The following is a 16,150-nucleotide window of genomic DNA, read 5'->3' as shown; positions in this document are numbered from 1 at the left end:
TCGTAACTAAATTAAAACTACACTTTATAAAATGATTTATATTATAACATTTTTTTGGGTACGCTGTAGGTCTTAAATAGAAGATTTTTGAACAACTTGAAAATTTTCGGTAAATTTATAAATAAAAATATCCACAACAGACGTCAGAAATAGAATTTAAACACATATACAGGGTGTTTCTATATTTGACCGACAACGCTCTACTGCATAGAGACCTCAATAAATTATTCATTTTTATATAGGAATACGAACCATCACGGGCATAGTTACTGAGATGTAGGGTGTTCAAAATTTTTAATCAAAATCAAAAATTTTCCATAAATCAAGAACGCCTTCAAATTTTGTGACCAATATGCTCCTTGATAAAGTAATATTCGGACATTAACAAACTATGGATAAATTTAACCCGGGGACCGCTGTCAGGTTTAGTTATCACTTTTATCCCCCTATTTTCCACGCCACTGAAGCAAATTCTTTTTCCAATTTTGTTTTAAATTGCTTAATTATTTTTAATTGAAAAAACTAATAACCTTTTATGGAGCTAAATTGAACGGGGTTGTAGAAATTTACCTCTAAACAAAAGTCTGCAAGCACTTAAGTAATTTACAAATTAGTAATTAACTATTCATTAAATTTCGAATAAAGATTAAGCGTAATTAGTTCAAAACTAATAAAAATTATTCATAATCTCAATTGTTCAAACTGTTTTCCGTTGACACTTTTTGTCATTGAAAAACGTGTCTGAGAATAAAATTTGGATGGAATTGAATGATTTCTTCTGCAGCTTGAATTCTAGCTATTAGATCTTGTTCAGATTCGATTATTGTTCCGTACACTAAGGACTCCATATAAAAAAATCGATAGGATTTAAGTCAGGTGATCGTGGAGGTCAACAATTGGGTCCACTCCGACCAATCCATTTTTCTCTAAAGCGTCTGTTTAAGGTATTTCTTGCCGATGCAGCAAAATGAACAGATGCCCCATCGTGTTGAAACCACATGTGTTGTCTAATATCTAAATTCATCCAGAAAGCGCATATAAATTGCTCCATTTAATTTATTTGGTAAAATGTAAGGCTCGATTAAGCAATGTCCAAATATACCCACCCACACATTTACCGAATATTTATGATTTAGAAATATTGAGTCGTATTTAATTACTTGCAGACTTTTGTTTTGAGGCAAATTTCTACACCGTTAATTTTAGCTCCATAGAAGATTTATTAGTTTTTTTTTCTAAAAATAATCAGGCAATTTAAAACAAAATTAAAAAAAGAAATTTGCTCCAGTGGCGTAAAAAATAGGGGGATAAAAGTGAGCACTAACCTTGACAGCGCGCTACTAGTTAAATTTTTCCATAGTTTGTTTATGTCAAAATATTACTTTATTAGGATCATATTGGACACCAAATTTGAAAAAAAAGTTAAAGGCATTCTTGATTTATGACAAATTTTTTATTTTGACTTAAAATTTTGAACACCCAATACCTAAGCAACTAGGCACCGGAAGGGTTCGCATTCCTATATCAAAACTAATCATTTATTGAGATTTCTCTGTAGTAGAGCGTTGTCGGTCGAATATAGGAACACCCTGTAGGTACTAAAAATCGAAACAACAGAGACAAACTTTTGAAAAGTTCTAGTTGAAATCCAAAGCCTTGTATATCTAAAAAAACTACACACGCTATAATGATTTATTGCTCCAGAAATATATGTTTACAGCAATGGATACAAATGAGTTGTACCCCTGGAGAAAGTTTTTAAAGTGTTTGACCTAAATTGTGAAATTCCGTAGATATTTTTTATAAATTGAAATTATTTAAAAGACATTTTAAACAATATTTGTGAAATTTTTGGAAATTACTAGTCAACCATAAGTTAGTGAACATTTACAGGTAGTAATCAACTAAGAAATCATCATATATAGAAGCTATAATTCATCACATTCAAAAAAATGAAAAACTTCTTTTATTCGAAAACTTTCATTAATCAGAACCTCTATAATCAAATTTCTTTAAATTCCCAGTAAACTGTAAGCTTACTTTAATCTTAGGATTAAGAACATAGGATGGTCTTCCATTATTATTTCACATGTTTATTTACTTATTTGTTCATACATGTTGAAAAAGTCAGCTTTTTTTCTATCTCAAAATATTCAATCAAATTTATAACAAAGTCCAATGCTCGTGAATTCAGTTGTTTTTTAGTCATTTTCAGAAAATAAATTTGGATTGAAACACTATTACAACTATAATCAGGCACTTAATTGTCACATTTTAAAATTTTTACAAATTTATATAGTTCTATTAGGTCCTATTCTACGTCGTCCTGCCATCTTATGCTTAGTCATCCTGATAGTCAACGGCCCTTCGGCTTTTACGGGTATGCAAGTTTGACTCCTCGATGCTCCGTCAACTGTTTGACGTGACCAAGCCATCTTAATCTCGCACTCTTGATCTCTGCTACCAGGCTGGGCTTTCCATACTCTCCATAAATCTCAGCGTTGGTACGGACGTGCCATTCTCCATGAACTTGGATTGGACCATAGATGCGCTGAAGTACTTTCATCTCCCAAGAGTTGATTCTCAGTTCGTCTCTAGCAGCCTTTGTCCAGGTTTCAGAACCATATATGACAACTAGCCTTTACTGTACGGTAGATCCTTTCTTATACACCTGCTGAGTAGTCGGGATTTCAGCATCTTCTGGGTACTGTTATACACCTTCTTTCCAGCTTTCACTCTCTCCTGTATGTCCAGTGCGGATTCGTTATTTTCAGTTATGAAAGAGCCAAGGTATTTGAAGTCGTCGACACGCTCGAAGGTGTAGTTATCTACAGTAAAAGTTGCCGTTTTTCTCGGGGTCTGCGCGACATGAGCATGTACTTCGTTTTAGCGTCGTTCACACTGAACCCTGTCCCATTGAATTCTTCATTGGAAGTCCTCTTTAATCTTTATAGTCATTCTGCTTAGCAAGTCAACATCGTGTGCGTAAGCTACCTTCTGTTTTCTCCTCTCAGGTTGGTCTGCAGCCTCGTAAATGTTCTTTCCAAGTTCGTGTTGAACATAATATAAGAAAGAGCATCCCCTTGCTTCAGAACTCTTCTGACTCGATGTTGTGCCGGCTACCTTTACCTTGCATTTGGTTTTGCATGGCGTCATGACTACCAGTCTTATTAGCTTGTCTGGCCAATAAAGTATACTCAGCGGTGCATAAGCGGACAGTAGAAGCTCCATAGTCGTAGTGAAAGCAATTCTTCTAGTGATTGGATGCTATGAAGACGATATTCGTACTTATCGATGTAAAATTGAAAAAAAAAAGTTGAATTGGTTCTTATTAGTACTGATTTTAACAATACACGTTCAATCAAAAAATTCGTTGAAAACAACATAGTAAACAAAATTCACATAACCTCAAAACACGCTAACGTCAAATTTAACTTTAAGTGCGGTGACTAGTCACTTAATGTCAATTATCGTTGTCTCTTTTTACGATTACTACTGCCAATATGAAGAAACTATTACGTATGTCTTATAGTCGGTCTTGTGTAGAAGACAATCGATTTTATGTTTTATATTTGATTACTATTGATAGAAGAAGATAGGATGTAGAAAATATGTATATGATAAATCGTAAATTCAGTCAGGGATGGAAGAGCTCTACTGTTTCTACTTTACAATTTTGAGACATAACTTTGCGGAAACTCATAATATAATCACCGTAGAGATACTGTAGATCTCGTGTTTAACATAACCTCATTAAATATTTATTATAATTAAATCACCTTAAAGTGGAATATTCCAACGTTTTACTAAACACGTGTTTAATATATTAGTTAAATTCCTTTTGGAGCCGAACTGTGCTGATCCCTTCTTAAGAACGCCAAATTAGTAAAAGTAATTCTTTCTTTCGTTCTAGTAATTTATCAACTGAAAATGCTCTAGTAGTTTCGTTAGAATTGAATTTTCTTTTTATAACTAGAACCTCTTCTAAATATCTATACACTACTTCTTCCGTTTAATTTATTTGCGGAATTATTTTTGTCTTTTCTCAATAGAAGAACTAGAAAATTGATGAAATAAGACGGGATCCAAAAAAAATATGCTAATACATCATATTGTTTTTTCTGTATAAAAAATATTCTAATTCTCAAGATGAGAGTCACATATTTTTCAATAAATATCAATCACTCAAAAGCGAGTAGTATTATTTGGTTTAATCGCAAGACCAGGAAATAAATTTATAAAATCGAATATTTCTCTTATATTTTCAATTTTTTTATTTGCAGGAAACTTTCCTACGCTGGAGATCCGCCTCAAAGACCTCGTGAATGTTGTGAGGGAAAAACTTGAGGCTGATACCACTGTCGGGGGAGCGGGGATGAAAGTTAAGGACATCCGCTTGAACGGTGGTGCCGCTTCCCATGTCCTCGCCACCGAGAGCCAACCATATAACGACCTGGATCTCATATTTGGAGTGGAATTATCAAGTATGCGAAATTTCGATAGAATTAAAAGTGCCGTTCTCAGCTCATTATATGAGGTAAGTACTACTACTATATTATAAATTTACAACGTCTGATGCTTATTTTAGCCGTTGCCACAATTCGCCTCTTTATTTTTCTGTCCTTTCTCTTAATTTTTCTAGTATTGATTCTTCAGCGAAATGTATCTTCTCACAAATTCAATCTTCTCCATTTTCCAATGTCTATTTAAATCTGAAATTGTCGCATGGTTGCAATGCATTTAGAAATCTACTTGTTTCATACTCGTTTCTACAAGTATTAATTCATTAATCTTATCATTAATTCGTACGTTAATTTGATTAAGAAGATGTATAATGTCATTGAATTGAACGAGATCGAATGCTTTTTCTAGGTATACAAAACATAGATATGTCGATTTGTTATATTCCATAAATTTACCTTTCCGATCTAAATTCTTTTTATTCGTCTGAAGTTGTAATCACACTGTTAATTTTGATGGTTAGTTTCAAAGTAGTCATAAGCCGGTTAATATTCTATTCTATAACTTCTTTAAAACGTCTTGTATGTCGAATTCTTGTACTCCCACCTCAATCAGTTTCTCGTTTTTATTTTCGTAATTAATTGTAATCTTTTGTCATAAGTTTTGAGTTCTAGCAATTTATGCCAACTTTATTTGATCAGTTGCATTCTGTAATATTATTTTCTGTTTTCAAATGTATATCCCTGATGTTGTCTCGATACCATTCTTGATATTCTACATTTTCGAAGGTCGTCTCAAATGTAATGTAGCTTTGTTGTTTCTTCTTCTAATACTGTACAAAAAAAATATTTCAAAGTTATTAGATTTTTGTAATTGAATTTTGTTTGTTGCAGATGTTACCAGAAGGAGTAAATAGAAAACGTATATCTACTTGCAGTTTGAAAGAAGCTTATGTCAGCAAAATGGTGAAGGTAAACCAAAACACTGGAGGCGATAGATGGTCGTTGATATCTTTGGGTAACTCTCGCGGTCGTGGTGTTGAACTAAAATTCGTCGATTGTATGCGACGGCAATTCGAATTCTCAGTAGATTCCTTCCAAATTATTCTAGATTCTTTGCTGTTGTTCTACAAATGCAGTGAATTGCCGATCAGTGAGAACTTTTACCCGACTGTTGTGGGAGAATCCGTATACGGCGATTTTCAAGAAGCTTTGTATCATCTTCAAAAGAAACTCATTTCCACCAGACATCCAGAAGAAATACGAGGTGGGGGATTGTTGAAATATTGTAATTTGTTGGTGAAAAACTACAAACCTGCTAGACCGGATTATATCAAGAGTTTACAGAGGTGAGTCTCTTATAGAAACCAAAATAGTTGCATACAGATAAAAATATTCAATATGATTAACCTTACAAGTTGTTTTACATTATGTACAGCTGTTGTCACTAACCAAAACTATCCCATTTCTCTCCTAATACTTATTTTTGTGGTACTTTATCCACTGTTGGCCACAAGAGATGGAAGCAAATAAAATAGCTTCCAATTACATACCAGGAATTAAACTAACGAATCATCAAGAAGTTAGATTTACGGTAGAAGTTAGAAAGATTAGGTTTACTAAAATACTTAATCAATCAGCTGATTGACTGACATTTGGTTCGATCATCTGAACAACATTTGTTCCTATTTTTGAACAAGCTATGGTACATCTTGTATTACATTATACCTTGTTTTGCTAAAGCAGCATTTCGAATAACAAATAACCATTCTCTTGAAAAAAAAGTGAATAAATATATTGCCTTCTGTAGGCAATATCAACTGTTGAAATACGATGTCGTATGTTTTTGTAAAGCACAAAATAACTTTGGGCGAAACATGTCATTTTGACAATGCTGTTTTTCATCGAGTTCCATCAAATAAATTATATTATTACACAAAATAGTTTTCGAAAAAATTTACTATGCGACAAGATTAATCTGAGCTAATTCAAGAGACGTTCAGAACGTTTTCAGTCAATGAATTTTCACTAATAAAAATTATCGTCTACATTCCCAACACTAATTCCCTGCAAATAACTGTATAACCATATTATTTAAAGCCTCAAATCATTCCAAATTATCTCTCTCCCCACTCAATACAACAAAACAGGTCATTCTCATTCCGATCTCTATGTTTAGCTTATATCCATACAGTATCTTTTTCATACAAACCACTTTCAACTATATCTCTATCTAATTGTCTTCTTTTCATTTTGATTACATGTTTAAATATTAAATTCTCATATTCTTTATTGTACAAAAGCAACCCCAGCTTGTTAATTTCCAACTAGATCTCTTCAAAATGTCCTCTCCACATTATGACCTCAATATTTAGTTATGTCACCACCTTTTCCGTTATTTAAAAGGAACCCAACTGGTTCAATTTGCAACTTTATCTCTACTGAATTTACCTCTTTATTTTGACTACAGGTTCAGCTATATCCTCATCTTCTGTATTTTACAAAAGTAACCTCGGATTGATTAATTTCCAACTAGATCTCATCGGGCATCTATCAGGCTATCTGCACAACGGTTTTCAGTGGCTAATGTTTAAATATAAAGAATTCTAAATCAGTTCAATGAGGTATCGATGGTTTATTTATGAAACAACGTTAGTTAGTTTTTTTTAAACCGACTTATCGCACTTCCACAGCAAATAGTTTTGCTGGGAAACTTTCACCTCCACTGCGGGTTCCTGCGTCGCGGTGGGGCTCGGACGGATTGTATGTCCTCTGTTAGTCGCTTTTATCTGAACTCCGCTCATTAATCATTATGGCACCATTAACAAATATTTCTTCATAGTGATGAGCTGCCTTTCTTGTGATTCCTTCTTTTCTGTTTTGCTCCCTACGTCTCCCTTCCCCTGCTGCATGCAGGGATGAGGAGTTCGGGTCTATCTATTATCTTCTAATGTTGCTGTGTGTTTGGACCTCTTTGTCTACTGTCCTGTTCCTTTCTTTTTAGAATTTTTGCCACCATACTCTCAACAGCTTTCCATTTAAAATCTGCTTCCATCATGATCTGCACTATATTTTCTGGTCGCAACTCAGCTCTTACTGTTATTTCAGACAAGTTTCTAATATCCGCCCACGCAGGACATCTGAAAATTGTGTGCTCTGCATTATCTATCTCCGAGCTACAATATAGGCAGAGGTCATTTTCAGCTTTACCTATTCTCCTAACATAACTTTGGAAGGAGTCATGGGCTGTCATTGTTTGGTCAAATAGTATCCAATTTCACCACAGGATCTCTCATACCACGGCGTAATATCTGGTAGCAGTTTGTGAAGCCACACGTCCTTGTCGCTGGCGTTCCATCTATTTTGCCATTTCTGTACCGTTTCTTTTCGAAGAGCCTTTTTCTTACCTGCTGTCATTCCTATCGCTCTCGATCTCTCTTCAACTAGAAGATCTATAGGTATTATTCGTGCAAGTACTCTTGCAGCCTCGGTTGAGATAGTACGATAGCTCCTGCATATTCTCAGCGCTACTCTTTTTTGTACTCGGCTGGCTACGGTGTTATGCCGTATATATTTGTTAATCTCTAATTAGTTAGTTAGTTAATAAACAGTAACTATCACGAATTAGATGTTTGGTGCAAAACACGGTGGGAAGATCAACCAAATGATTGAGCAGACTTTTGATCTGGAGTCGTTTACTCGGTCCAAGTGCTATAAATATAACGTCTAACGTTAATTTGAAAATAGGCATAGAAATAATTTGTAAAAAAATAGACGAAGAAAAGAAAACCGACAGAAAGTAAAAAAAATTGTTGAACTGAAATGTTATGCAACGAAGATTATTATGGAGAAGGCTCAGTTCCATATGAAATTCTGTTCATGATGTGTCCGGATCTGCAAGTGGAATTAAAATAGTCATATCGGATACATATTTGTTATTCAATCATATGTTAATTTTTATAATTCATTCGGTTTCTGCCATTTGTGCGCATTTAAAATATTTACGTAATCATTTGCCAATCCCTGAAATATTCGTGATTATACTTAAGAATCACATATCACATAAAGAGATTTTCTAGTTACAAAAAAGGAATACACAAATTCAAAATCATTTACGTGAGGTCGTTCAAAAATTATTCCCTACTGTTCAATATTCAGGACCACAAAGAGTTGAATTATGAATATTGGAAAACCCTACTTGAACTAACAGACCTTTTTTTTCTATTGTGAAAACCAAGTTATCCCAAACATTTCTTCATATACATATCTTTAAAATAATTAAATATAAAAAATTAGTTTTCCATCATCATAAACTCATATTGAATGATATTTTTGATGTGATTCGAAATTGCTTTTTTTATATAAATCCATAGTCCATAACGTTCTTGTTTAAAATTCAATATATGGGAAAGTAGGTTACATAAATAATTCCGTGGGTTTTTTTGGGGAGATTCTTGAATGCCAAGAACTTCGAAGAATTAGGTTATGAACGATCTACAATTAGATTGTGTGTTTATTTAAGATGTGGGTCAATTCAATTACATGTGCATGCTCAATAACATACACCGATCAGTATAAAAATGTGGTAATTAGATGAAAAAATCGTATAAAGTGTATGTTTTTATTAAAAAATATATTAATCAAGAGGATCTTCGGAATCTGAAGATAGTTGAGTAGTTTAGCGACACATGGGATTGAGTTTGTTTCCAGAGCTCTATTTTTAAAATACGTCTCAAGATCCCGAGATCTACCTGAAAATTTCCATTCCTGTGGTCTCCAAGAGTTGTTGACATTTCTGGTCTTGTTTCTGATGTACAGGTCATTATAGATCTGATTGACGTTTTGTAAATTCGTGGCTTTGTTTCTAGCTTTAGGTGTTTGTTCCGCCATACTACGTTCTGAAGACATCCCGCGACCTTATTTGCTCTAGCTACTTGTCCTCTTACCTCATTCTCCGTTGTATTATTTAACTTTTTAGTTCCAATTTGCATCCAATCGGCTCTTTGGATGTTATGATGCATATGGTTTTTACAGTCGAAACGTCATATTAAATTGTTATTCTTTGAGATTGAATATATTTAATAATCTTTGAAGATCATCTTCATTTTCGGCACATATTTTGTTATCATTGGCATAGCACAAAATCTTGATTTCTCTGTCTCCCATTCCATAACCTTTGCCTAGCCGCACCTTTTTTATGATTTCATGCATTGTTTTCTTGTAAAAAATCAATTAATTTCCCTCCAAATGGTATGAAAAAATGAAATATGTACTGAGTGGACAATATATTAAAATCGTCTACTAGTTTTAAAAATATAATATAATGAATGAAACAACCTCAATTTTTTTAAATTTTATGGTTGCTCTTTTTTCTCGAATCATGAAGAAAAAGAAATATGAAAGTCAATGACTAAGATAATGACCAGTGTACTTTTCAGAATTGGTCAAACCCAAATATATAATACAAGAAATTTTCCCAAATTTGTTTGGTTATATAAAAAACGTGTACAGATACAAAAAAAAAATAGTTATTGTACAAAAATCTAATTTCTGTACATAGTTTCCGTAATTTTGTAGCCTCTTTTCATATCGTATAAGTTTTTGTATGCCGTCTTCATAGAAGATTGCCGCCTGTGTTTTCAACCATGTTGTAACATGTTCTTTCAGCTCGTTGAAGTGTTTACCACCAAGAAAATATTTTAGGTGTGAATAGAGATGAAAGTCGCTAAGAGCGAGGTCTTCACTGTAGAACGGATGATCAAATACGTCCCAGAAAAATCATGTGGAGAAAAACAAAACGTTTTGACAGTAATCCCCGGCACTAGTTCTGTATTACGCCGCGAAATTTTTTGATAGTCTCGCATTAATTGTTTGGCCTCGAGGTAGGGAATCAATTATCAAAATTCTGTATTTTAAAACGGTGCACATGGGTTTTCGAGGTGGCAAGCTTGCTTATTTTCAACTTTCATTGGGGACGATCTGTGTTTTCATTCTGTCGAATGCCGTTTAGTTTCTGGGACGTCGTAAGATAGACAAGTTTTATTCTCCGTGACTATTTGAGTAAGAAAATCATCACCGTCTTCATTGTGGCCTGTCACAAATTGTGTACTGCCCATCCGTTGTTTTTTGTATTGCTGGGTATCCAACGTGAGCAAAGTTTTCGAAATTTCGGTTCCTCTGTAACAATTTCATGATTTAGTAATCGTGAGATTTCGGAAAATTTGAAAACAAGAGCACTAATTGTAAACTTTTGCGGTTTTGCTCAAGCTTCTGTTTAATAGCGTGAACCAGACGAGCGTCCACATAATTATTCATCGTGCACTTATCAAATCCTATATTATACATTATAAAGAACAAATCAGCAGTACAAATATGAAAATAGCGTAAGTTCCTTCTGCTTGAGTCAGAGTAACTGCTGCACATGCTTGGAACTGCCATTGCAACGCTGCCGTTGATAGAAATATGAACAGAATTTACATGTGGATATACCTCGTATATATCCTTGGGTGACTAGTCATATATCACTAAATAGAAAAATCTATTGGTTGTTATAATTCTATTAGTTGAACCACTTTATTACAACTTTGTTAAAATTTGTGTAGATCCTCATGTATATAAAAAATTTATGCTCAGAACATTGTGTACTGTACTTTAATAAGTACTGTTGTTGGAAATTGCTGTAGTAAAAACACAGCAATTTCCACAATTGACCATTTCTAAACATTATTTTCTTCTAACAGACATGAAACCGAATAATTTCTCAACCTTGAATTCATCAATAATGAATGGAAAGAAAATTACAGACAGCGGTCAAATTAGATGGTACACCAATCATTCATACATTTTCATTATTCACATCATTTGTAATGTGAGGTTGAACTACCATATGAAAAGTTGATGTAGTAAAGTTAGTAGAATTGAGATATTGATTCATGGAATTGAAAAACATTCAGAACGTTCTAATCTAGAGCAAATTGTATATCCTCTCAGATATCAAATTCCGGTCCTTTCTTATATTCGACAAGGTGTTAAATTCTGGTCTGTAGATGTCGTATTGATTAGAAAACTTATCTCACACGATATTTTGAGATGTAGATACCAAATGCATTATTTTATCAAACTTTTAAACGAAAATTTTCCAAATTTTCAGTTTGTTGACTTAGTAAAAGATACTAAGCTTTCTATTTTCGTTATTGTATAAGATCATCATATTTTCTAATTAAGTTGGAAGTAGATAGCAATTTTTCTATTATTATATGTACGTCAAATTAAATAAGATCCAGCTTCACCTATAAGCATTAATAATTTAATGTCGTCTATAAAATAATTAAGATTATTTTCATTAATCTTTTATAGGTTATTTATTTTATATACGGTACGGATATCAAGTCTTACTACCCTCCCCAAGAATCTCCGTTATTTTATACATAGATGAAACCCCTTTTACCTTTGATAATTGCCCCCTCAGATTTTCCCGCATTTCGCAATTATTTGTGGGCATATTTACTGGAAAGTGCCGCTCTCTACTCTGTAAACGACTTCTATGCTAATAATATTTAATAGCGGGAATGCTGCATACTGGTTTAATTTTTGTTATGGACTTATATACTAATTATTACCTATTATTATTACCTGTAATTTTGTTACTCATTGTGGTTTTCTTCTGTATATTAAAATTTTATTTCATTTGTATCTTTTATTTAGTTATTTAGTTTTTACAAGCTTTTGTCTACAAATTGTAACAATTTTTGACAATAAAGCATTAATCTCCCTTTTTTTAATAGCGAGGGGGTTCTGAGATACTTCGTCGGAAAGGCTTTGAGAAGCAAAATTCAAAAATGTATAATTTTTAAATTTTGGTTGAAACAATAAATTAATAAAAAATATAGAAAAATAATACACTACATTGATTATTTGAAATTAAAGAAACTTGATAAATTATCCTAAAGTAAACTTGATCTACTACAGGAGATGCTCGAAATATTCTCCATTCACTTCCTGGTAAAAGTGAAACTTTTGTTTCCTCATTTCTTTAACCTTTTGTAGACTCTTAATCAATCATATAACTTTCTCCCATTATTCATTAACAAAGCTTAACAAGTCTCGTCAAATAGCTCAGATATACTTTGGATTTAAGATAACCTCATAGCTAAAAATCTAGAGAAGTTAGATCTGGTGATCTTGGTGGCCATTCAATGAATCCACTATGACCAATTCATCTTCTCTGATACAAATTGTTTAAAAATCTTCGAACTCGAGTAGCATAATGTGATGCAACTCTATCCCCTGAAAAATAATATCGCTGTTCTAAAAGAACAATGACACAACTGCTAAAAAAACTGAAATTTTACAAGAGACCAAAAAGAAGAAAAAAATTATTTGAAATACTTACTGTGAAAATATATCAAGTGACTGACAATATTGACAAATGTCAATATATAGCACATATCATTTACTTTCATATTGACAGACTTGGAAGTAAACAATATTAATATTTAACCCTAATTTTTAATTTTCAATCAATTATGCCGCTGTTCTTTGAAAATTTTTTTTTACTAAATGGTGTGTAACTGTTAACATTCCATTTAATATTTGTTTAAATAACTTTCAAAAATGCATAAATATTTATTGATTCATGTAATATAAAATGGATAACTGATTAATAGGTATATATAAAACAAAAAACATAAAAAACAAAACACTTTTTTTATTTTATTCTTCCAAGAAAAAGATACACTTCAAATTATCATTGCTTAACATTGAAAAATTAATATGAAATAGATAGAAAGAACCATATTAGTAATTTATTAGTCCCCTTAAACAAAAAATAAAAAAAAATAAAAATGTGAATTTACAGAGCTTGATAAAACGTTTTATAATAGTAGGGAATCGTGACAAGCTGATTAAGTATTTTTTTTGTCAGGCACAGTGATTTTACTTGCATATGCAGATTTCAAACTAATATTCTTAGTTTGTCCTGCCTGAATGCCTGATCGCCTATCCCTAGCTAGTTTGAATGTAACTTCAATCCAGTAGTTTTGCTTAGAGCTGTATTTTAACAAAAACTTGTTAGCTCCTTTTTCAAATCGCAATACTTTCACTTCTAATAATTTAAAAGTATTTCTGTTAGAACCCTTAGAAATGTTTAGTATCATCCCTAACTTGAAGGCGTTTCCCCCTTTTTTTCGCATTTTTAATCATCGAAACATATTGATCAGATACGTATACTAGTCCAGATTTCATCGCCCAATTAACAGATCTCTCATTAATACTGTGGATTGCGTCTCCTTCATTTTGTGTGTGTCCACGAATCAAATACTTGTGACTGATAGCTTTGATATCAAGATTTTCGACGGCATACAAATACATTGATATCATATACCTAAAAAAAAAGACCATGCCCAAGTAAAATTATTTCTTTTTGATCGAGTTTATCAGGTAAAACTAAAGTAAGGACCTATTAGTTTATCAATACAAATCATAGACGCTATTTTGGAGTTGTTCTTACCTATTTTTCTGCTGCGTCACAGTTCTTCTAGCAAGTATATCCTCTTAGGCACTCATTTCCTCAATTAATACTGGCGATGTTCTCCTGACTGGAGGGGGCAAACAGCCGATGTTTCAAAAACGGCACAACTACGCTCCAGCGGCCATAAGTCGAAATACAATTACGTTGTTGTTCCACCATACACTTTATGGCTTCGTGATACCATTAAGCAATAAAAATCAATTACTCAAAATTTTACAGTTGAGTCATTGTTCTTCTGGAACAGCGATATCATGGGTGAATTCGCCTGGATTGTTTCTAACTAGGTTTCTCCACTTAAATTTCCGTTTATAAAGAAAGGACCTATAATATGATTCCCTATTGTACCTGCCTAAACATGTATGACATTCTCGAAATAGTCGACGGTTTTCATCAGACCAATATCCGACGTTTTGTCGATGTACATGTCTTGAGTAATTTGGATCTTGTGGAATATTATTATTCATAGTATCAATATATTGCAGTTATCGATCTGGATCAGCATTTTACATCATCACTTCATATGGATGAAATTTCTGAAATTTTTTAAATTCTTAAAACGGTTCTATGACTTAATTCGCATATTACAAATTGAGACAAAAAATCTACTTATTTTCCTATATTAAATATTGGAACTTCTTCACATTTTTCTGCATAACCACGAAGCTGTACCATTTTGATTGTTGTGGATAAAAAAGTCAACAAATTCCAAGTGTTAATTACACTTTATTCTTGTTAATATTATGTACAATCAATTATTGATAAATGCCTGGTGTTGTGATATCTCTCAAAACCTAGATCGGAAAAAATGTATCATTGTCCAAAATTAAAGCAAAATCAATGTAACCTTTTTTTGTGTTGTTCGCAAAGTGTGAATCTTCAATTAATAAATCGTTATCAACAAACACATATTTGATATTCTAGCAAAGTGTGGTACATTTTGAGTTTTGCTTTACAAATCCTTTCCAACAAAGGATCGCACGACGTGCCATTGCTATTTAAAAAATCTGAGGGGATAGCTGTCAAGGGTAGGGGGTAAAAAGGGTGACACTTTTTTGTATGTGAGAAGACACCTCCATTAAATAAAAACCGACGGGTTGGAGGATTTTCTATCTTTATATAAAATAATGGAGACATGAAACGAATAAAATATTCTTCTATATCTTATCCTCTTCATTTCCCTCAGTTAGCTATAGCTACTATTTTCAGTGTGTGATTTTCAGTCGGACCTTACAGTTTTTTACAGTTTTTTCCAGTCTATTATTGCCTCTCTTTTATTTCGTGAACCTAACATGCTTAGATATTTGCTAATATTGTTTTTGTAATTGGGCCTTTTATCCGATTAAAAATGTTGTCCAAAATTATTGTTGTTGTTTCTCTTCTTGAATTGTCTTTATGGCTACTTCAAGTTCTTTAATTTCCTTGTTCATTTCTGTTGACTTTTTCTTTAAAATATTGAAATAAGACTCAAAATGATGAATTTGGTGTATAAATTCATTGCATCATGAGCTATCCAGCTTTCATAACAGTCGCGTTACGATCATGTCCTATGGCAGCACTACAAGTCATCTTAGACTTCTACAAAATGGATAATAAAAGCATAGAATAGAACAATTGGAACTTCTCTGGGTTTCTAAGCAGTCCAAGAAAGTATAAGCTATCTATTGAAATAGTCACTGAGGCAATGCCTTGCAAGCTATTGATAAATGTATAACATTTGTTGCATGGAGGCTAGTCGGCATTCTACATCGATGATTCGAAAGTGGACAAGTAGGGAGAGACATACATAGCTTGCTATCGCAATGAGCTCATAAACTTCCATCTTCTAGCTGGAAACATAAGCTTTACGTATCTTTTACAAATCCATCTAGTGATAATCATACAAAAATAAGAAAACAAGAAGAAACTAGACACATGGAATAAGACCCTAGTTTACTGGTATGCGGACTAGACGCCATCTGATAATTTATCACCTGAATAACATCGGAAAAACTACCAAGAGCTCTTGTCCTTTCTGTAAAGAAACAAAGGAAACAGGCGAGAACCCCATCTTCTATATTGTAAAGTGACTATCCAACTGATAAACAGTTAGAGAGAGAAATGCTTTATTGTCAAAAAAGTATTATAATTTGTAGACAAAAGCTTGTAAAAACTAAAAAACAAA

At 32.9% G+C, this 16,150-nt stretch overlaps 1 protein-coding gene across 3 annotated transcripts in view; it reads left to right on the top strand.

Moving 5' to 3' along the window:
- LOC130450443 (terminal nucleotidyltransferase 5C) overlaps nucleotides 1-16,150 on the top strand; it is a 183,194-nt gene that overhangs the window by 162,895 nt on the left and 4,149 nt on the right. For all 3 annotated transcript variants that reach the window (XM_056788818.1, XM_056788820.1, XM_056788819.1), the window contains exons 3-4: nucleotides 4,284-4,537; nucleotides 5,355-5,809. In XM_056788818.1, coding sequence (XP_056644796.1) covers nucleotides 4,284-4,537; nucleotides 5,355-5,809 — 709 coding nt within the window. The remainder of the gene's footprint in view (nucleotides 1-4,283; nucleotides 4,538-5,354; nucleotides 5,810-16,150) is intronic.

This window comes from Diorhabda sublineata, chromosome 11, assembly GCF_026230105.1.
Source record: "Diorhabda sublineata isolate icDioSubl1.1 chromosome 11, icDioSubl1.1, whole genome shotgun sequence".
NCBI classification, from domain to species: domain Eukaryota; kingdom Metazoa; phylum Arthropoda; class Insecta; order Coleoptera; family Chrysomelidae; genus Diorhabda; species Diorhabda sublineata.
The sequence above is the reverse complement of the archived record's forward strand: the minus strand, read 5'-3'. Positions and strand labels throughout refer to the sequence as shown.